Raw genomic sequence first — 23,538 nt, 5'->3', positions numbered from 1 at the left:
CTGCCATTTACATTGGTCAAACTGGACAGTCTCTACGTAAAAGAATAAATGGACACAAATCAGATGTCAAGAATTATAACATTCATAAACCAGTCGGAGAACACTTCAATCTCTCTGGTCACGCAATCACAGACATGAAGGTCGCTATCTTAAAACAAAAAAACTTCAAATCCAGACTCCAGCGAGAAACTGCTGAATTGGAATTCATTTGCAAATTGGATACTATTAGTTTAGGCTTAAATAGAGACTGGGAGTGGCTAAGTCATTATGCAAGGTAGCCTGTTTCCTCTTGTTTTTTCCTACCTCCCCCCCCCCCCCCCCCCAGATGTTCTGGTTTAACTTGGATTTAAACTTGGAGAGTGGTCAGTTTGGATGAGCTATTGCCAGCAGGAGAGTGAGTTTGTGTGTGTCCCTGGGGGAAAAAAAAAGGGGGGGGGTAAGAAAGCCTGGATTTGTGCTGGCCGGACATGGCCCACCTTGATTACCATGCACATTGTAGGGAGAGTGGTCACTTTGGATGAGCTATTACCAGCAGGAGAGTGAGTTTGTGTGTGTATGGGGGTGGGGGGGGTGAGAAAACCTGAATTTGTGCTGGAAATGGCCCACCTTGATTATCATGCACATTGTGAGGAGAGTGGTCACTTTGGATGAGCTATTACCAGCAGGATAGTGAGTTTGTGTGTGTGTTTTTTGGAGGGGGTGAGGGGGTGAGAGAACCTGGATTTGTGCAGGAAATGGCCCAACTTGATTATCATGCACATTGTGTAGAGAGTTGTCACTTTGGATGGGCTATTACCAGCAGGAGAGTGAATTTGTGTGGGGGGGTGTGGAGGGTGAGAAAACCTGGATTTATGCTGGAAATGGCCCAACCTGATGATCACTTTAGATAAGCTATTACCAGCAGGACAGTGGGGTGGGAGGAGGTATTGTTTCATATTCTCTGTGTGTATATAAAGTCTGCTGCAGTTTCCACGGTATGCATCCGATGAAGTGAGCTTTAGCTCACGAAAGCTCATGCTCAAATAAATTGGTTAGTCTCTAAGGTGCCACAAGTACTCCTTTTCTTTTTGCGAAATCCTTTACAGTTCATTTTCCCTCAGCTCTTTCTGTTGCCACTTAGGTGATGCACTGATATCAGCATGGATGTTTCTGGCTGCTCTCACAGCAGCTTTCATAGCCGTTTCGATCCAGGCGTGAGGGTGAGCAGTGTATTCTCCTGCAAAATAGACCCTCCCTTCATTCTGAAACAAAGCTTTGGAGTAGTCGACAAACTGGTACGGGGTGAATGAAACATATGCTCCCATCGAATATTTGTCCAGGCCCCATTTCTTGATCACATGTTTATCACAGACGTTCTGGATATAATTCTTGGGCATTTGGTGGATTTCTGCCAGGTCCTCCAGCACCACATCAACACACTTTTCATCACTGAGGGGAACGAAGAATTCAGCATCATCATCCCAAGTGTAGGAAGCCAGGATCACCCCCACCCCACTGGAGAAATTGTGGTTGGGGTAGTAGATGAATCTGGAGGGGCGATCAGTGATTGACCTCCCATTATAGATTCCATCCTTTTCCCAAAACTTTTCCCTGCAGACCAAAAAAATCTTCACGTCCTTTGAGTAGTGGAGGGAGCGCAGGGCATGGGTCTTGTTGGAGGAAAGAGGTGGAGAAAATTTAATGAGCCGTGCGGCTTTTGCGGTGGTTGTGACAAGGACATAGTCGGCCGTCACTGAGGAGGGGAGCGATGAGCGTGGCCTGCGATAAAACACTCTCACTTTTTCATTGTTGTGTAGTATCTTCACCACTGTGGACTGAAATAGAATATCCCAATGCATAGTCTTGTAGAAAGCCTCTGGAAGCTGATCGAATCCCCCCGTGATCTCATCAAAACTGAAAGAAAGGCAGTGGGGCGGGGGGCGGGGAGGGGGGAGATGATGGTAGAAGAATTACAGCTTCTGTTAACAGTTCTCTGAATGAATATCACAAAAATAATAAGCGGATCTGTAAGGAGCTGCTTAGCTGAAGATATAATTTACCCCTTCCATCCCCTCCTCCCCCAGTGACTACTTCAATTCCGGCTTCTTTTATTACAGGCAACTGCCAGGTCTGCGGTAGTTAAGGTTAAGACAAGCTTTCTGTTTAAAGCTTCACTCTTCGACGTGATCTAAATTCTGCATGATTACTGAGATTGCCTTAGAATTAGGTGTGCCTCCTGGGGACGGGGTAGGGTTAGTAATCCCAATTCTGGATCATTTGACCAAAGGGTTCCCTCGATACAACAGAGTGATGCTCTGATATCACTATTACAGGTACCCTCAGTCAGAAGTTAATTAGTGAATTCCATAGGAACGCTCCCCATTAGACATTTTCAGTAATGTCCATCTCATCCCTTGTGAAAGTGTTCCCTGCCTTGTATGGCTAGAGAAACATAGTAATGAACACCTGCCCTCTGTGACAGTTCAGACCATCAGTGCCTACTTGAAAGAAGGCAACTGGCCGCACAGATAGATGGATAAGATACATCTATCTTCTTATCAACCTCATTATATCAGAAGATGGATGGATCGATAGACAGATCCTACCATAGATACATGTTCTTCTCCATATAAAGCAAGTAATTAAAGATACTCTTCTTCTTACCCTTCTTTGAATGCAATATCATCCATGACCGAGTACAGAAAAGACATGTGGAAACTACCATCTATATTCAGCAAGTCACCAATCATGTCAATGGCTCCTCTACTTAACTTTCCTTCTTTAATCAAATATTCCTGGTTGGGGAAGAGAGGAAGGGCAGAAAGTGCATGCATATCATATCCACATTGAACCATGACAGCTGAAGAGATGAACATAGGACTTAATCAGTACCCGTAAGGGTTAGCCAAAGGTCACACCCATAGAGATACAGAGACCCCTTGGCAAACAGTCTCCTGTTCTTTGCAAACATCTCTCAGCTCAGACCTGACAAACTGACTACACCAAACACACCTTACAAGCTATTTATCTATGAATAGTAACATGTAAGGTATCTCCAGAAAGCTCACAACTTGTCAAGATTCATAATCGTGGCGAGATGTATGTATGGGTAATATTAAAATGTAACCCTTCTGCCCGTCAGAGTTGGCAGCAACAAGGGCCGGGTTCAATATCTAGGGGTTCCATTCCAATAACACAATGCAAACCGGCTCAAGCCCCCACCCAGTGACCTGGGACAAATATATACCACCCCCGCTGGGCGCCTCCAAGAGGCAATACTTCCCCTCTCGCAAGCACATAGTCTGAGTGTAGCAAAAGTCTTTTAATAACAGAGAGAAACAATGTGGCATTATGTTGGGGAAACACCCCCAACAGGATTCATAACACAACCCATGAGCAAAAACAACCCCACCCCAGACAAATTGGGGCATGCCCTTTTCCCTTTGGTTCTTGAGTCCAGCAACCCCAAAAGTCCAATGCCCCAAAAGTCTCTGTCCCTGGTCAGGGCAGCCCCAGAGTTCGAAAGTTTATCGGCGGAGCTTTACCTCCCAACCTGGGTGGAAATGGGACGGGGGTAAGAGGCACCTTACGTGATCTGAAGCTGACCGCCCCATAGCTCCATAGCGGCGCTCCGCCAGCCGCCCCACGAACTCCTTCGCTCAGCTGCGCTCCGCTCCGTCAGCCGCCCCACGAACTCCTTCGCTCAGCTGCCCCACGAACTCAGCTCCACGGCCCACAAGCAGCTCCTGCCATCCACACACTGCTCCGCGTCGAACTGCTTCACCAGCCGTCCCGCAAACTGCTCCACAATATATCTTCAGGCTCCCCCACTACTTAACACAACACTCAGTGATTTCAGCTCTTAGGTGAATTCAGCTTATAGTAGGGGAGCCCCAGTGCTGGTGCACTGTCAGCCCAAAGTCAGCTCAGCAGCCTATAACTAGACTTCTAATGAAATCAAAATTAGCTCTGATATTCCACAGTGGAGAGAGGAGGAAGTGCAATCAGCATGTAAGGCCCTCACCAGGGGCCCATGCCACCAAGTATTAATACTTGTCCCCAGCCTCTCTCCATTCACACAGTTTTGGAACCCATGACCCTTGCCTAGCGAGTGCTACTTAGTTGATGGTGAATCCCTCCATCATAACAAAAGGCCACGTACAGTTCCAAGCACAGTTCCCATAATCAGGGTAATAACAATTTATTCTTCCTGCCCCAATAACAGAGACACTGGGGATCCCACAGCAGCCAAAGTGACCATTTGGGCAGCTATGGTCTCATTCTAGGCGTGGTGGGTGTGCCTATGCAAATGAGATCGGCCCCTGAAGTTCTTTTCCACAACTTGCCACACCTCACCACCAGATGTCAGGGTGGAGCTCATCCTGACACTGCTTACATCCTCCCCCCAGCCGAGACTTTGTCGTCCCGACAAATCACACTCCCTTTATACCAACTCATTGGTTTCCTCCAAAGGGCCTCAGGAAGCCCACTTTAGCTTCCACAAGCCTGTGTGCTAAATGTATTGGCTCCTCACTAGTCACCCCAGGTGCATCATAAGTTAACCGTTTCACTGGTCTTATCACCCTGTCTCGTCTATTGAGAATCTCTGTTGCCGAGGTAGGGGGAACATCCTCTTGAGTGACGGATGGAGAGGCTTCCCTGGAGGGTCCCTCGGCTACTGGCGTAGGCCCCTGCACTCCTAGTTCTAACGCTGGAGGGTCCAAGGTGCCCAGGACATCCTCTACCTGTCTGTCCCCATTGTCCAATAACCTGTGTTTGTCATCACAGGGGGGTCTCATCAGCAGCACCGGGGTATCAGAAAGGGGCCTAAATAGTTCCGCCATTGGGTTTAGGGCGGAAGAGGGAAAACTCTCGTTTGGTTCAGCTGATCGAGACTGAAATCTTGTCTCCATCCCAGGATACACCAGGGTTGTGTCTTCCTCCTCAGACTCACTCTCAGATGTGCAGAATAGGGGTAAGTTAGCTGCAGGGGGCCCACTGTCTGTGTTGGATGGCGGCTTTGGTCTAGCACCTCTGTTCTGCCCGGCGGCCCTGCCGTGGCCCATCTCACAAGGGGTGCTTACCAATTCCCCCACAGGGAGCAAAAGGTTTCTATGCACCGTCTTTATTTGCCCTGGACCGTCTTCAGGTTTGATCTTGTAGACCGGCAGATCTCCCAGCTTTTCCATCACCAGGTAAGGTATTGCCTTCCATCTGTCAGCTATCTTGTGTTTGCCAGCAATACCCAAATTTCGCAGCAGGACTCTGTCCCCCGGCTGGAGCTCCTGCGAACGCACTCTAGCATCATATCGATGTTTGTTGCCACACCTCACCACCAGATGTCAGGGTGGAGCTCATCCTGACACTGCTTACATCAGGAATAAAGTATTTATACTGAAAGTATGCTTGATGGACTTGGGGTAAAAATTAGTCATCGGGGTACTGTGTCTAGGTGACAACTCATTCAAACCAGAGGGACTTGTTCCCCTCCCTCAGTCAGCCAGTAGGTAATGCAAGGTTCTTTTCACTACCCTGGCCACATCCCAGAACAAATTATCAAAAAAAAAAACCCATTATAACAGGCAGGAGATGGCCCTGGCTATGAATCAAGGCAAAAGACTGTTTCAGTATAAACAGAGTGTCAGGGAAGGCATTCTGGATTCATTCACTGAGAAAACCCCTCAAGGCAGTGGTCCCCAAACTGTGGGGCATGCCCCCCCTAGAGGGGCATGGAGGAACGTGCGGGGGGCTTGATGGGGCCCAGGCCAGCCCCCATTGGGGGCAGGGAAGGAGCACCATCCAGCCCCACTCTGCCCCCATCTCTGCTCCAGCCCAACCCCAACCCCAGCTGAGGCCCTGGCTTTGGCTTCCGGCCCCCGACCATGGCCCGGCCCTGGCCTCAGCCAGGGACCATAGCCAGGCTTCCGGCTCTCGGCTCCAGCTCAGTTCCCAGCCACGGTTCCAGGTCTGGCAGTGGCTCTGCTCCTGGCCCCAACCCCAGTCACAGCTCTGGCCCCGATCCCCGGCTCCCAGCCTTCGGCCCCCGAAGGGGTGCAGACAGATTACATTATGGGTAAGGGGGAGCATGACATAAAAAGTTTGGGGACCCCTGCCTTAAGGAGCAGGGGCCTTGCATGAACATTTTGATGCTGATTCTGGTGAACCCAGCCAACTTTGCAACAGACTGAGCTTTGCAGGGGAAGCCTACTTTAGTGTATTGGAAAAGTAACTATTGAGAAGGGTACACCCAGCTTTGTGTTTTATGCTTTTATATTCTAGCCATTTGCTTCTAATCACTTTCTCTCAATTCTAGTTAAATACTTATTCTTTCTCAAACAAACCTTCTTTCATTCTTTTATAAGTGCTCACCAGGGCTATGTGGTTTACAGGAGTGGTGGTTTAAAGTAAAACTGGTAAACTGAGGTACACTGCGGGGGAGCTGGGATTTCTGTGAGTAGCCCGCGGCTGGGACTGGATATCACAGGGAAATGAGTCTCGGGAATTGGGGTTCACATACTGTTAACCACCCGCAAGGCAAAGCTACGACTGGCCCGGCCCAGAGGAGAGAGCTTGTGTGACTGAAAGGCTGGTGGTGTCAGGGAGCTGCCACTCAGCTACCACAACAAAGACTTCCTCGAGCTGGAGGCAGGGAGAAACAAAGTGACTTAGGCCTTGTCTTCACTACCATGCTAAATCGGTGCTGCTGCCATTGATGCAGCGGTGTCGATTTAGCGGGCCTGGTGACGATGCGATAAGTCGACGGGAGAGCGCTCTTCTGTCGACTTCAGTACCCCACCTCAACGAGAGGCGGAAGCTATGTTGATGGGAGAGTGTCTCCTGTCAACATAGCACGGCACAGACCCAACAGAAGTCAATGCCATTTACGTGAACTTGAGTTACGGAACTTAACTAGCGTAACTTAGATCAACTTCCAGTGTTAGTGTAGACAAGGCCTTAGAGGCCCAGGTGACTGGAATACCATCCCAAACATCAGCTACCCTCCTGTGTGAGTTGTCAGCTTCCTCATAACCAATCACTGGAGTAAGGCGGATGATCCCATTCAGGACACAATCCCCCATCCCTTTTGATTCACTGGGTGAAATCCTGACCCCAGTGAAATCAACGGGAGCTTTGTCATTGATTTCAGTGGGGGCAGGATTTCATTCAGAGTGTCCATAGCAAGATTTTATTGCCTTTGATTAAACAGCCATGGTCCAGGTCACACTTCCTACAGCAGTGGTTCTCAACCAGGGGTACACGTATCCCTAGGGGAACACAGAGATCTCCAAGGGGGTACATCAACTCATGTAGATATTTGTCTAGTTTTACAACAAGCTACATAAAAAGCACTAGCTAAGTCAGTGCAAACTAAAATTTCAGGCAGACAATGACTTCTTTATACTGCTCTATATACTACACACTGCCATGTAAGTATAATATTTATATTCCAATTGATTCGTTTTATAATTATATGGTAAAATTGAGAAAGTCAGCAATTTTCCAGTAATAATATGCTGTGATACTTTTGTATTTTTAGGTCTGATTTTGTAAGCAAGTGGTTTTTAAGTGAGCTGAAACTTGGGGTATGCATGAAAATCAGGTGAAAGGGGTACAGTCATCTGGAAAGGTTGAGAGCCACTTTCGTATGGATTAAAAATAATGATGGGCAGGTACACAGAGGAAGGGTGCCTCATTGAAATAACCATGGATGAGGACACATAGTTGGATGCCACTCAGAGACCCAGGGTGAGAAGAAGAGATGCCATGTCAGTTACATAGGTATGGAGGAGGGTCCTGTCTTCACTACACAAACACAGGACCGATGGGAGCACAGAGACCGTTTGCTTTCTACTGACCAATGTAGGCAAAGAAGATATGGGTCCGTGGCCCTGCCCTCCCCGTTCCGCAATGCAGAACCCGGAGGACCACAGGGGAAAGTATGCAAGGCCCCATGAGGCAACCGTGTTTCCTCCGCATAGCCAGGAGGTGTAGGAGGATTCAGATGTAATACCTCCTACCATGGACTGTGTGAACATGGCACAATCTATCCCACAAGGTGTTGCATTAGCTGGTGTGAGGAAAGTTTTAGGAAATCAGGCACAGGATACTGGAATGCCTTATTCAATTACCTTGATGGAAAAGGAGTCATATTTCTCTTTCAAAACTCTGCAGTCTGTTGTCACCTGGGGAGCAACAAGGCAAACAGTTGCTAGTCTCACAATCACAGCTCTACCTTTGCAGATTGGTTATTTTCCCTGTTTGTGATCACGTACTTATAGGTGGTATCCTAGTGCATATGCCCATGGAGCAGGACATGAAATGACTGCTCAGGTGGAAGAGCTGTTAACAAGATCTTTTTAATGGGGACGTAGGCACGGACCTCTCCTCTAGCTGGTGGGTGCTCGACACCCCCCCCAGGCCTCACCCCCACTCCGCCCTTTCCCCCAAGCCCCCACCACTGCCCTGCCTCTTCCCACCTCTGCCCCACCTATTTCTGCCCCCTCCCCTGAGTGTGCCCCATCGCCACTACTCCCCCTCCCTCCAGGAGCCTCCTGCATGCCTCAGAACAATTGTTCAAGGCAGGTGAGAGGTGATGGGAGGGAGTGGGAGGAGTTGATCAGTGGTGCCGCCGGTGGACAGGAGGCACTGGGGGAGGGGGGATCTGGCTGCTGGCACTGTGCTAAGCACCCGCTAATTTTTTAACTTGGGTGTTCCAGCCCTGGAGCACCCACTGAGTCAGTGCCTATGAATGGGGATAAGGAGCGGTAATTTTTGTTTTCCTTTCCTGCAGTTTTCCAGCTGTCTCAACTGCTTTCGCTCAGACTTTTTGAACAATAAAATTAATAGTTTAAGGCAATGTCTACAGTAGCAGTTTTGTTGGTCAACCTTTTATCCATCCATGGTCTGAAAAAACACCCCTCCTGACCGATAAAAGTTTCACTAACAAAAGCACTGGTGTGGACAGCGCTATGTCGGTGGGAGAGCTCATTGGGGGTGGTTTAATTATGCCGGTAGGAGAGCTCTCTCCTGCCGGCGTAGAGAAGCTACACAGGAGATCTTACAGTGGCACAGCTGCGATGTGCCGCTGTAAGATCTATCCGGTAGACAGAGCCTAAAGGTAAAAAGAGAACCAGATTTTCAAATGTATTTCATTGTTTAAAGAGGCAGATAGGCATCTACTGGCATTTTCAAAAGCACCTATGTGTCTTTAATCCTATTGAAATCACACTGATCTTTTGGAAATATCGCAAGAGGCTAGATTCACAAATGGATATAGACATTGCAGTGCTACGTGTCTCAACACCTAACTTTTAGGTGTCTAGAAAATCACTGGGATTCACACAGTCACATTCTCAGGCTCCCTACACAATGAAGGGTGGAAGAAAGGTTAGGCACCTAAGAATGGGATCCACAAAAGGCTCAAGCAGGCTGAGCTAGCTAAACTGGCCAACGAGAGATGCCAAAAAAGGGGTGTGTCCTAATCCCTACCCCTCCCAGGGCGTTCAACGCCTATCTCTGCTTGGGGATCTCAACTGTGAAGCCTCTCCTAGAGTCAGGAGCCTAAGGTGTGTCTTGAAATAGCACCAGCCTCATAGCTTTTCCCAGGGATTTGGGTACTCACCAAGCATGTGGGAAACCTCTTGTGCAAGTCTTCCCTCTATCTGATCAGCAGTGGGGATTTGAATAGGGGTCTGTTCCTCTCAGTTGAGATACTGCACCCTCTCTGGTGACGCATTCACCCATGTGTATACTGCTAGGACTTCTGGGGCCATTTTCCGTGGTTCTCTGTGCCGTAGTAAGCTGAGCCACTCTATGATTCTTTCCCAGAACTAGTTTATATTTCTGGGCACCTGGGGGTGGGGATTGTGGGAAGGCATTGGAGGACTATCAGAACTCAAGGGTTTTAGCTTGCACCTTCACTGCACACACTGAGTTGCCTACTAGCTCAAGTGAACACAGACCCTTAGCTCTAACTCATACCCTCAGCCATAGGTACTGACTCTGTGGGTGCTCCAGGGCTGGAGCATACCTTATCCAGGGCTGGAGCATCCATGGAAAAAAAATAGCGGGTGCTTAGCACCCACCAGCAGTCAGCTGCCACCCCCTACACCCCAGCACCTCCGGCCCACTAGTGGGTCCAGCTGATCAACTCCTCCCCATCCCTCCCCGTGCCTCTGGCCTGCTGTGGTCAGCTGCTCCATGGTGTGCAGGAGGCACTGGGGGAGAGGGTGCGCTTGGGAGAGGGGCCGGAACTGGGTGGGAAGAGGTGGAGCGGAGGCAGAGTGGGGACAGGAAGAGGTGGGGTGGGGGTGGGGCCTTGGTGGAAAGGGGTGCAGTGGAGGTGAGGCCTATGGTGGAGCAGGGGTGGGGCAGTGGTGGGAGCATGGGGGAAGGGGGGAAGGGGTGCAGTGGGGGCAGGGTGTGGGGTTGATCTGGGTTTGAGCACCCCCAGGGAAAGGAGAAAGCCAGCACCTGTTCCCTGAAGCAATGCCAGCTAGCCTGGGTTGAAAGGACCACTTAAGTTGAGCAAGATGGTTTTGTGTGTGGATGAGATGGGGTTTAGGACCAAAATCTAACTTTGAAGTGAAGACCTACAGTACAAAAGTCCATTCCACAACACACATACCATATCCAGTGTCTGGTCATAAAGTTCACTGGCAGATTTCCCTTTCTCTGTGGGAAGCAGAGGGTATTGCAAGATATCAGGGTTTCGGTCAACATCTCCAGATCTTGCCCTGATGTTGTTAGCCAAATACCAGGCATTGTCATTAGTATTATAGAATGGGTTCAGTTTAAGTTTGAATTTGGTAATAAATTCACGCACAACCCTAAAGAAAAGAAAAGGAGTAAAAAGAGAAAAATTCCAAAATGAGAAAGAATTTTATATGTTCATATATGGTCCCGAGCATGAATGGCCCAGTCCTACCTAGGTAAATGACATTATTTGTGTGTCATATGACCCCAAATCTATATTTTGCTAAATTCACATTCAACCCTGTTTTGCAGTAGATGAAAAATGTGGATAACTAGTTCAATAATGATGATAAATATGTTCATAATAAAAATTGTAGTTAAATATGTCATGAAACATTTTGCTAAAACTGAAACAAAACAATGCACTAAACAATTTACTTTTGAAAAAATGCCACTTGGCATTTTGGCTGGTGGAGTAGATTGTCATAATTCAACCCACTCTGCACTTCTGCCCACCCAGTCCCATCCCATCTATGCAGGAAGAGTTACAGCTCCATAGAGATTTCAGTCCGTGCACACAGACTGACTATCTGATGCAATGCAATTAGTCCACACAAAGAGAGATTTTAACCTACCCAAATTTGAGCCTTCAAAGATTTTTTTTCTTGGAATTATCATAAAAGTCTTTAAAATGGGGCTTCCACTGTTCTGAAAAAGGCTGGCGGGTGAGGAGGGCAACTGTGTATTACCTATGGTCTCTTGGCAAACGCATGGCTCCCAGCTCCGCATACCAATCTTTTTCTCGATAGGTCAAGATACGTCCTCCCACGCGGTTACTGGCTTCCAGAATCAGGACCTAGGGGCAAAACACAGGTCATGATTTTCAGTCCTTTGCTGGTACCTAGTGGCTGTAGGTAGGGCTTGATTTATCCCACATCCTTTCGTTTGTAAATGGCCATCAAAGAAAGAACATTAATGTTTTATCAAAGTAATTTCAGATGATATGTAAGCATACAGGCCTTGATTCAGAAAAGCAGGTACACATATGCTCAACTTGAATTTCAACTTCATAGGACTTAAGCATAGGCTTAAAGTTAAGCATGTGCTCAACCATGCTTCCAGAATCAGGCTGTATTCCTGCATTGGGTACTCAAGGAACACATTCCAGTATGGACGTTTTCACAGTAATAGTGATTTTTCCATTCATTATTAATGCCAGATTTTCAGTGAGGGAGGTTTTAAACCAACAACATCAACTAAGCACTTCAAATATAAATACACAAGCTATCTCTGTTGACTTTTCCAGACTCAGGGGCTGTAGTTCTTGGGTGGTTTTGAGAAGGGGGAGTAGAGGATGTTTAGGCAATCTATAGGGATAATGGATTTGGGTCCTTCCCATGGCCCAAGACAGTAGCTTTTTCTATGGAAAAACAAAACAAAGCAAACAAACAAACAAACAAACAAGAGTGAAAGTTAAAGTTGTTATGAGATAGTTAATATCAGGTTTCACAGGTAGAGAATTTTGTCAGAAATATGCGAACTGTTAGGGCATTTGAATCTTTTGGAACATTTACTTAACTAATCACCATTTCCATAAAAGGTACGGATTAGGGTTTTTTTAGCTGCAGTGTTATTTTTCATACAGCTATGCTATTATTTCGCTAATAACCTTAACTTCAAGACAATGAACATGTTGTCTGGAAATCAAAATAATAGATTTTTCTCTCTCTTTCCTTCACAAGTCACCCAGTTTACTTCAGTTCACATCGTTTTGTTCTTCAGCATTGTTTACGCTATCAAAAAGGAATGATAAGACTATTTCAGAGGAGCACTGCCTCCCTGGCCTGTCTCTGGCTCCTCTTGGTCATTATAATTACCTTGCAACCAGCATCTTTCAGCAGTTTGGCAGCAGTGAGTCCACTGATTCCTGCCCCGACAATCACCACCTTCTTTGAACAACATGCTTTTTCCAACCCATTTTTGGCAATATCCACCAGTTCTTCATAGTCAGAGTCAATAAAGCATTTTTCCCACTCCTTCAGTTTGTGAGGGATACCGTCTGAGCTCAGGACTGCTACAAGGAGGAAGAGCTGAAGAAATACTAGAAACAGAGATGCAAAGAAAACACCCATGTTGAAGCAAACTCACTCTCTGAGACCATGCAGCTTAGTAACATCACTGACATGCTACTCCTCATCTCTAGGAAGAGGCTAACAACCTCAAATGCAGAGCTCTGTTATATTAACAAACCAGGAATGTTATTACAATCCAATACAATCAGCATATAAATCCAGAGAAGGGAAGTCAGTTCTCAAATCCTCTCACAGTTCATGCATTCTTATAAACTGGAAAATATAAGAAAGGCCATACTGGGTCAGACCAATAGTCCCTCTAGCCCAGTATCCTGTTTTCTGTTAGTGGCTGGTACCACACATGGCCCACCACCCAGTCTACCACTGAGGGTCCTGGGCCCCACAGATTCACTTAGATCTGTGCATACCACAGGGATGTGATGATTTTGGGGGCCAGCCATGATCTGTGCGAATGGATGCAGGAGAAATTCATCCATGGTGGACAATGTGACTGAACAAGGTCTTCAAGACTTAACTTCATGAGGTGAATTGAGGAACCTAACCAGAGTCTCTGTCTTATGCCATTAAAAAAATCCCCTCAGTTCTGCTTTTGCTTTCCACAATTCAAGATAAGTTTTTTGTTTTTTCAAAATGGAAAGCTGTGATTCCCCCTCTCGATGACCATGAAGGAGCTCTGTGTCCTGTGGAGTGCAGTTACAGAAGGATCACACAAAGAAATACGTGGTGCATGAGGTCACCAGTCCCCTAACCCGTTACAGCTTTAAAATCAAATCAACACACGGAACTCTGTCTGGAAGTTCACAGGCTGTCAGCGCAGTTTTCAAAGCAAGATTATTATGATGTTCTCAATGGAAAGCTCCTTCCTAGTGAACACTCACATTTTCCACTCTTATCAGTTTTTGACTGGTCTAAACTGAAGGTGACAAAGGCATGGAGGTCCCACATTTCACAGCATTGGTGACTCTGCTGCTTTTTCCTCACCTTTTTGAGCTTCCTTTATCTCCCTTTCCTGCTTGATGACTCTGTTCACTGCTTCAATGCAAATAAAGCAGAACACACAATCCTCTGTTTGAGACAGAGCTGTTTGCCAACCTCAGTCTGGGACATGAGTTAAAAACACCATACAGTGGAATCTTATAACTGCATGAAAATGTTGCCACACATACGTTATCAGGACAATATTAATCATCAAATTATGAGTTTTCAATTGATACCTTAAAAGACATACTTGGTACAAAGATTATTACCATAATAATATGGAGGGTGTGGATACAGGGCTACATCCTGCCACAAATCCTGTTACTCCTTCTCATAACACAAGAACTAGGGGTCACCAAGTGAAATTAATGGACAGCAGGTTTAAAAGAAACAAAAGGAAGTATTTCTTCATACAACGCACAGTCAACCTGTGGAACTCTTTGCCAGAGGATGTTGTGAAGGCTAAGACTATAACGGGGTTCAAAAAAGAACTAGATAAATTCATGGAGGTTAGGTCCATTAATGGCTATTAGCCAGGATGGGCAGGGATGGTGTCCTTAGCCTCTGTTTGCCAGAAGCTGGTAATAAGCGACAGGGAACAGATCATTAGATGATTACTTGTTATGTTCATTCCTTCTGGGGCACCTGGCATTGGCCACTGTCGGAAAAAAAGATACTGGGCTAGATGGAACATTGGTCTGACCCAGTATGGCTGTTCTTATGTTTTTATATTCTAAATAACTATCCCATGAAACCAAAAATGGTACAGGATCACCACAGCCATAAACACCCATGTAATGTGTTTTTAATTACAGTGTTGAAACTGTTAGCAAAAAGCAAAACCAGGAAGGACTGGGTTAAAGCCATCGATACTCTTGACAATTATTATGTTCTTCTTACTCTGCAATTATCCATATCTTCCGATGTGATAGGCTGAAACACGGGCTGGAGGATTGCCACCACGCCTGTTTATTTGCAGTGACACTGAAGGGGATAGTGCATCTTGACCTTTAGCAGCATAATCATGTTATTCCCACAGCGCATAATGTTTCTTTTGTTAAAATGTGTGTATGTGGAGGGGGGGCATGGACTCCTGGCCCTCCTGTTTCTGGCACCAGTGCACCACGCTCAGTTGTGGCCGTATGAGACATTGACACAACTATGCTTCAGTTTTCCTCCTGTCTCCTTTGACCTATTTTGTCTGTAGGAGTGGCCTGACCTTCTGTCTACGACACCTTCAAATGTCTGACCCCATCCAGGACCACGGCACCCTTTAACACAAGGCTCCTCAACCTTTTTTTTTTCTGAGGCCCCCCTGACAGGCTATAAAAACACCACGACCCACCTATGCCTCAACAACTGTTTTCCTGCATATAAAAGGCAGGGTCAGCGTTAGGGGGTAGCAAGCAGGGCAATTGCCCAGGGCCCCATGCCACAGGTGCCCTGCATAGCTAAGTTACTTGGACTTCGACTTTCGTCTGAGCTTGGGTTTTGGGCCTGAGTGGCGGGACTTGGCCTTCAGCTTTCTACCCTGGGCCCCAGTGAATCTAATACCAGTCCTGCTTGGCAGACCCCTGAAACCTGCTTGTGGCCCTGAACGGGGCTATGGACCCCCATCTGAGAACTGCTGATTTAACAAGTCCAACAGAAACATAGAAATAACTACATCTTTGGCCTCAGCTGGCTACCCCTCTCCTTTGCAGGTGGGACCCAGCTACCATGCACATCTGTCCTCAGTCTCCTCTGCTTCACTCCACCCTAAAGTCTATACCTGGCTCAATTCTCCCCACCTTCCCAGGGTTTTGCAGGAAGGCTGTCATCCCTCAATGGCTCCTGACAGCCACTCAAGCACCAGGCTCACCTTAGAGGTTTCCTGTTTGCTTCTTAGTCCCTTAAACCTTCTATCAGTCGCAGAGAGAGGGAACTCACTACATCCTCCCTCCTAGGTCTCCTTCCCCAGCTGACCTCAGTCATGGAACCGCAGGGATTTCCTGGTGGGAGAGGTGTAAGGACGCTCATGTGAGTTGGAAATGGTCACAAGACATGCATTTTTCTTTACTTGTTTCAGATGTTACAAATCAGCTTCAGCTGCTGAAAAGCAGAATGTATCCAATCCTCAGTTTTTAATTAAAATGTATTTTTAAAAGACAATTAAAAATTTCCCATCAACTTTTTTGTTTAGAACTAAGGTAAATTTTCCTAAAAAAATATTCTTCAAATGACATATTTTGACCAGCATTAAAATTAACTTAGTTTTCCAGAAACATGCTTTGACTCAGCTATCTTCAAAGAAAGGACAGACCATGTCCTATTCATGGAGCCCTTCCAACCATAAAAGGACATGATAGCAATCATAGAATCTAAGAAGTGTAGGACTGGAAGGGACCTCGAGAGGTCATCTAGTCCCGTCCCCCACACTCAAGGCAGGACTAAGTATTATCTAGACCACCCCTGACAGGTGTTTGTCTAACCTGTTCTTAAAAGTCTTCACTGATGGAGATTCCACAACCTCCCTAGGCAATTTATTCCAGTGCTTAACCACCCTGACAGTTAGGAACATTTTCCTAATGTCCAACCTAAACCTCCCTTGCTGCAATTTAGCCCATTGCTTCTTGCCAGTTAAGAAGAACAATTTTTCTCCCTCCTCCTTGTAACAGCCTTTTATGTACTTGAAAACTGTTCTGTCATGTCCCCTCTCAGTCTCCTCTTCTCCAGACTAAACAAACCCATTTTTTTCCAATCTTCCTTCAGAGGTCATGTTTTCTAGAGTTTTAAATGCAGATTAATTCAGGACTGTGAAATACACCGTACAATTTAACTGTAAGAGTTGCAGGTGAAAACAGTCAGCCAAGGTATAATAAATAATAAATATAATAAAAATAAAATAATAACCGTAATAATAATAATATTTGCATTTCTCTTCCATCCACATTTCCAAATGGACATTGGACAAGAAATAAACAGGGCGTCTAACATATACTGTGAGGAAAAACAGCTTGCAATTGGGAGCACCCTTGCCATGTTAACTCAAGGAAACAATTCCTTAGAACCCCCACAAGAACGTCAACAGCATCATCAGTACTTTGATTTTTGAGTAAATGTATTTAAAATCTCAAAGGCTTTTCTGTTGTATAAAAATAAATACGTTCAGCACTGACTTACAACATTGTTGTCCCTTCCCTTGGTGAACATATAATTTGCTCTCAATGTTTTAACTGAATCTAATCACTGAGCCACAGCCATGGAAAGTGCAGATCAGCTATACCTGCGTCCCACAGTGTCACTGAGGCCAAGTGCAACCGAAAATACCACTCTGGTGTTTGTTTCCTCCTAAATTCACACTTAAAGAGGAGTTGAGGATTCTGGGAGAAGCTCAACTGAAAGTGAGGAAGAAAAAGACAAAAAGAGAAAGACGATAAGAGAGAAAGATGTGAAACACGAAAGCCCATTGATACAGTAAGATGTGCCCAAAAGAATAATGTATCCCATCGCTCTGAAAAAGCTCAAAGAGAAGTTTCACTCACAGAACCTGTCCATTTCAGATGGTGGGTGGAGTCATCCACTTGCCCTCTTATTTTATACCCACCTTTTATATAGGCAGACTGATGAATATCCCAGCAGGAACTGCTGACTCTGTGTCTGGTGAAACTGGGAGATGGCTGTCACATGGTCTTATAGGACCTCCTCCTGTGACAAGCTCATAGCCTGCAGGTTACTCTGAGTTGAGTCAGCTCCATTCAGGCACATAGGACTTGGGAACAAAGGAATTGTGGTAGTAGACTCTGTCCCATCTATCTTCCTCCACACTCTGCTGAATCTGGCAGCCTCCTATTCTTTCCTGGAAACCACTCCACATTTCCTTCCATATCCTCATGAGCTGATATCCTCTCTCCTGCTGAAGCTGTTCCCGTGTGTGGAAAAAAAGTCATTGGCACAGAGGGACTGGATGCTGGGTCTCCCACGTCAACGCTTTAACCACTAGGCAATGGAGTCATTCTCTGGCTTGTTTTCTTTCTCTGGACCAGTGTGTTCTTTCACTAGTTAGCCACAATGGGTGCTTTGTTTCAGAGGCACAAGTTAAAATCTGTATTTCCTGGGTTTCAAAACATTTGAAATTTTATTTAATCTGTAGTTCTATGTTCTTGTAAGGTAATATGAGTTCAGTCACAAATGGTCAATTTTGAATAATGTCTCACATTTCCACATTTTGAATCACATGATCATTTCAATTTGGATTTTGGATTTTCAGTTTTTTAATTTTCATTATTTTCTTGCTCTACCGCTTTTTTAAAAAAAAAAAAACTTTTCCAAAAGAGAGAAAAGGCAAATAAGAAAGTAGGTTAAAAATATTCTCTGTATTACATGCCTTTCTTTTTTTCCCCAAATGACAAAGTGTGAAGCCATTTTTAAAGCTTTGTCAAGATGAAAACTTAAAAAATTTATTTTACATTTTAAAATTCTTTTTTTCACACTTTTTGAGCTGGTAATAAAAATGTGTGTGTCCCCCCTGCCATTTTCTCACACTTTAATAAAACCTTTCTTTCCTAACATTTGTGGTTTTCCCTACTTTCTCTCACTTTAGAGTCTTTCCCACAGTTTTTCCATTGGAAAAGAGACCAGAAGGGGAAAAAAGGCAAAGAACAGGTGGGGAAATACCAAAAATTCAGTGTAAGAAAGTGCAAGCACTGACATGCCATTTCTAAAAGCAGGTCGGGGAGGGAGAAATCCTGACAGTTTCAGTTCAAATCCTGGAAATCTCAGCATTGGTGAAAAAGTCTATTTGAAATTAAATAATTTTCTACTTCATCATTCTATTTTGAAAATTTTCCCTGAAAAAGAAACGTTCAGAGAAACATATTTTTCCAATGAAAAATTTAAATGTTCAACAAAAGTATTTTTTCAATAGAAGAAGTTTGTTTGACACTTCTGACCAGCTCTAGTTATAATTTGCTTCCCCAACGCAGTTCAGATTCTAAGCTAATATTTTTGGCCATACTGGGGCCATTATTAGACTAGTCCAGAAACACAAAAGGGTTCTAACTGTATGGAATGTGCTTTCAGAGGCAGCGTGGGAACTCCTTAATTAGCCAGGAAGGGATGAGTCAAAGCTATTGCTATTACCAGCAGTTACTCATTCTGCTTATTCTGCAATTATAGATCTTCTTGCACAACTTTATAACTGATATGCCAAGAATGACATGGGATGAATGGGCTGGAGAGAGGAATTGACACCCAGCTATCTTTTGCAATTGCACTGCAAAACAGGAAACATTCTCTGTCAGTCAGTGTAAAGGGCTTTCACGCGCTGCAGGTGTGCCTCCTTGTGGCTGGGCCTGGGAATTAGTTCTCGCCCCATCTGGCACCCCCTTTCATTGGTTGCTCATGATGTGGCCCTATGCTTTCTGTGTGCCTTGGGGTGCACCCTCTTTGTGACTCAGCCCTCTAGTTTCCCCCTACCAAGGTAACAAAGTCCCACCGTACTAGCTTTGCAGACACTGTCTCAGACAGTTTTCCATTCCAACTCTCCAGGTCCTGTGCCACTTTCCAGCAGGTGGTAGTGGAGCCCAGGCCCACCCACTACTCTGGATTCCAGCTCAGGGACCCTAAAATGAACAATCCTGATCTGCTCAATCTCACATACTGTTGCTATTTCCCTGGAGTCCTTCCTACCCTACCTCTCTATTGCCTGGCCAATCTCTGGTTTAACCTGGGAGATTCCTCTGTTCCCCATGGCTACGTCCCCCTCTAGGCCAGGCATGCCAGAACAGTGGGAGTCAGGGGGCCATGGCCCCATCACTTTTAAATGGGGGAGGGATATGCCCTTCCACTTCTTATTGGCCATAAGGGTGAGCAATGGGAGGAGTGGGTGGAGAGGAGTGCGCAGGGCCACGTCTTGGGGAGAAGAGGTGGTATGAGGGTGGGGCCTCAGAGGAATAGGCAGGGCCAGAGCAGTGGCTCAGGAAGAAGGGGCGGCATGGGGTGTGGGTCCTCGGGGGAAGGGGCGGCATATGGGGTGGGGCCATGGTTCCAGCATCAGTGGCCCCCCACTTCTAGGGAGCTTCAGCCACTTCTGGTGAGAGTAGCCAGAGATGAGGAGCATAAACATGGCAGCACCACAGAGGAGTGTCGCCGCAGTGATGGGTAAGGCGCAGTTGGAGAAGGCCTTGAAACTCTCTTCAGCCGGGCATATCCTCAAGACAGCCACTGTGATGAAAGCATAAGAGACCAAGATCAAGGAGAACAGGGCCAGGAGTAGTCTACCGCCTCACTGACCCATGTGCGTCCACACTGGCCCCACTTCAAAATGGCCAGCACCTCACAAAAGCTGGGGTTAATCTTATCCTGGCTGCGATAGGGCAGAGTTATGGTGACGCTGGTGTGCATTGTGGCAAAGGAAATGTCGCAGGCCCAGGAGACCATTGTCATCCTGACACAGATCAGCCGGCTCATGATAAGGGTGTAGCACAGTAGGTGGCAGTTGGCTACGTACTGGTCATTGGCTACCATGGCATGGAGGACGCACTCAGTTATCCCCAGGAAGAGGAAAATGTACATCTGGGTGATGCAGCCAACATAGGAGATGCTCTTCTTCCTGGAGAGGAGAAGGAGCAGCACCTGGGGCATGGTGGTGTCGGTTTAACTGATGTCCAGAAAACAGAGATTAGGCAGTCCCAGCAAGGGCAATGAAGAGGCTGTTCTGAAAGGTGGCCTCCAGAATGATGGCCTGAAAGTCTGCAAGGACCAGCAGCTGCATTCTCTGTCAGCTGGGAAATCCCAGCAGGATGAAATCTTGACACTGAGCTTCTGCATCTGGAGCTATCATCCAGGCAGGGTCTACGTGGCCATGCAGGAGGGCAAGGGAAGCATTACTCAGCTGCAGGGACAATCTGGACCTATTGGTCTTGTTAAGGCTGAATTTCTCTTGTGTGAGACTGCCAGGAGATCAGATCAATAAGCACATTCCTGGCCTCTCTGGCCAAACCCCTCTCTTTAGGGCTTCCTAGAGTAGATGGTGAGGTCATTTCCAAGAACCTATTGACAAAGTCCATCTATCTATTTGCCCAAGGGCCTTTTGCAAGGGTGTCTACTGATACAAGGACTTCTAATACAATTGACACAACACATCAAAAAACTCGCAAGCGAATAAAAGTTGCACTTTGTCTCATTGATTCTGTGAATGTGCTCCTGGCTTAATTCCTGCTGCTTAGTTTGAGAGGGACTAGTTTCAAGTAGCAAAAGCAATCGCTTAAGAGTAGAGCTGTGTGGGAATGGAATTTCCATTCAGTGACAAATCTCGGAAGATTTCACAGAAGGAAGAAGGTCTACCTGGCTGCACAAACAGGGAGCCTGTCAACTCAAGATGCCATGCAGGCTGCCTGTGACCCATGCGTTCCCACGGAGACTCAGCTCCCAGGCAGCCACCCATGCAAGCTGCCTCACATCCAGGAGCTCTGGGGATCCTGTAAGCTTGCCTAGCAGCAAGCTGGCAGGAGGGTGGGCAGGCTGGCAGCCTGTCTACCTGGTGTCAAAGAACATTTTGTTGGAAATAACATTCCCACAGAACATTTCAGTTCCATCAAACCGGCATTATTCAATGGAACTCTGTGCTGTCAGAAAATTTTCAGCCTACTCTTCTTAAATTTATTCTTTGAGATTTCCTTTAGGCCAACCAACATGGAGCTTTAAAGGAGAAACTGTGATGGGTTGGATCACAGAAACCCCCTGGGAGGTGCCACTTGATGTGCCAAGACTACTTCTGATCCTGCTTTCCTGCCCAGTCAGCTTAGGACTTCAGTGCCCTGCCTGGTTTGAGCCAGACCCGCTAGCCTGCTGCAAACCCAGACCCAGGTCTGAACCACGTCCCCTAACAGCTATAGGCTTAACTGAAAGCAACTTACAGAAGTGTTCCTGTCCTTGACACTCAGATGCCCAACTCCCAATGGGGTCCAAACCCTGAATAAATCCGTTTTACCCTGTATAAAGCTTATACAGGGTAAACTCATAAATTGTTCGCCCTCTATAACACTGATAGAGAGACATGTTTGCCCCCCCCAGCCATATAAGGGGGTGGAACAGAAGTATTAATACATACTCTGGGTTAATTAATAAGTAAAAAGTTATTTTATTAAGTACAGAAAGTAGGATTTAAGTCATTCCAAGTAGTAACAGACAGAACAAAGTGAATTACCAAGAAAAACAAAATAAAACACGCAAGTCTAAGTCTAGTACATAATAAAAACTGAATACAGATTTAATCTCATCCTTAGAGGTGTTTCAATAAGTTTCTTTCACAGACTGGACACCTTCCTAGTCTGGGCACAATCCTTTCCTCTGGTTCCAGCTCAGGTGATAGCTAAGGAATTCCTCATGATGGCTCCCCGTTTGTTCTGTTCCACCCCCTTATATGGCTTTGGCACAAGACGGGAATCCTTTGTCTCTCTGGGTCCTCCCCCCTCACCCCCAAATGGAAAAGCACCAGGTTTAAGATGGATTTCAGTACCAGGTGACATGGTCACATTTCCCGTGAGACCCCAAGCCTTCATTCCTCCCAGCCTGACTCACAGGAAGGTCTCCCTGCAAACAGCCATCCGCAGTCAATTGTCCTGGTTGATGGGAGCCATCAAGATTCCAAACCACCATCAATGGCCCACACTTTGCATAATTACAATAGGCCCTCAGAGTTATATTTCATATTTCTAGTTTCAGATACAAGAGTGATATATTTATACAAATAGGATGAGTACACTCAGTAGATTATAAGCTTTATAATAAAAAGAAAAGGAGTACTTGTGGCACCTTAGAGACTAACCAATTTATTAGAGCATAAGCTTTCGTGACCTACAGCTCACTTCATCAGATGCATATCGTGGAAACTGCAGCAGACTTTATATATACACAGAGAATATGAAACAATACCTCCTCCCACCCCACTGTCCTGCTGGTAATAGCTTATCTAAAGTGATCATCAGGTGGGCCATTTCCAGCACAAATCCAGGTTTTCTCACCCTCCACCCCCCCACACAAATTCACTCTCCTGCTGGTGATAGCCCATCCAAAGTGACAACTCTTTACACAATGTGCATGACAATCAAGTTGGGCTATTTCCTGCACAAATCCAGGTTTTCTCACATCCCCCCCACCCAATGTACATGACCAATGTACATGGCAGAGGGGCATTGCTGGCACATGATGGCATATATCACATTGGTGGATGTGCAGGTGAACGAGCCTCTGATAGTGTGGCTGATGTTATTAGGCCCTGTGATGGTGTCCCCTGAATAGATATGTGGGCACAATTGGCAACGGGCTTTGTTGCAAGGATAAGTTCCTGGGTTAGTGGTTCTGTTGTGTGGTATGTGGTTGTTGGTGAGTATTTGCTTCAGGTTGCGGGGCTGTCTGTAGGCAAGGACTGGCCTGTCTCCCAAGATTTGTGAGAGTGTTGGGTCATCCTTTAGGATAGATTGTAGATCCTTAATAATGCATTGGAGGGGTTTTAGTTGGGGGCTGAAGGTGACGGCTAGTGGCGTTCTGTTATTTTCTTTGTTAGGTCTGTCCTGTAGTAGGTAACTTCTGGGAACTCTTCTGGCTCTATCAATCTGTTTCTTTACTTCCGCAGGTGGGTATTGTAGTTGTAAGAAAGCTTGACAGAGATCTTGTAGGTGTTTGTCTCTGTCTGAGGGGTTGGAGCAAATGCGGTTGTATCGCAGAGCTTGGCTGTAGACGATGGATCGTGTGGTGTGGTCAGGATGAAAGCTGGAGGCATGCAGGTAGGAATAGCGGTCAGTAGGTTTCC

The 23,538-nt window shown here is 46.1% G+C and overlaps 1 protein-coding gene across 1 annotated transcript; it reads right to left on the bottom strand.

Moving 5' to 3' along the window:
- Nucleotides 1–1,079: 1,079 nt before the first annotated feature.
- On the bottom strand, nt 1,080–17,282 carry LOC140898286 (L-amino-acid oxidase). The gene is made up of 7 exons (XM_073311923.2): nt 17,270–17,282; nt 12,552–12,775; nt 11,424–11,530; nt 10,607–10,808; nt 8,109–8,162; nt 2,644–2,774; nt 1,080–1,893 (listed from the first exon to the last, which is right to left on the bottom strand). The coding sequence occupies exons 1-7, from the start codon at nt 17,280–17,282 to the stop codon at nt 1,080–1,082; spliced, it is 1,545 nt and encodes a 514-aa protein (XP_073168024.2).
- Between the last annotated feature and the right edge of the window lie 6,256 nt (nt 17,283–23,538).

The sequence above is a fragment of the Lepidochelys kempii genome, chromosome 14 (assembly GCF_965140285.1).
Source record: "Lepidochelys kempii isolate rLepKem1 chromosome 14, rLepKem1.hap1, whole genome shotgun sequence".
Classification (NCBI taxonomy): Eukaryota; Metazoa; Chordata; order Testudines; family Cheloniidae; genus Lepidochelys; species Lepidochelys kempii.
This window is presented reverse-complemented; position numbering and strand designations above follow the sequence as displayed.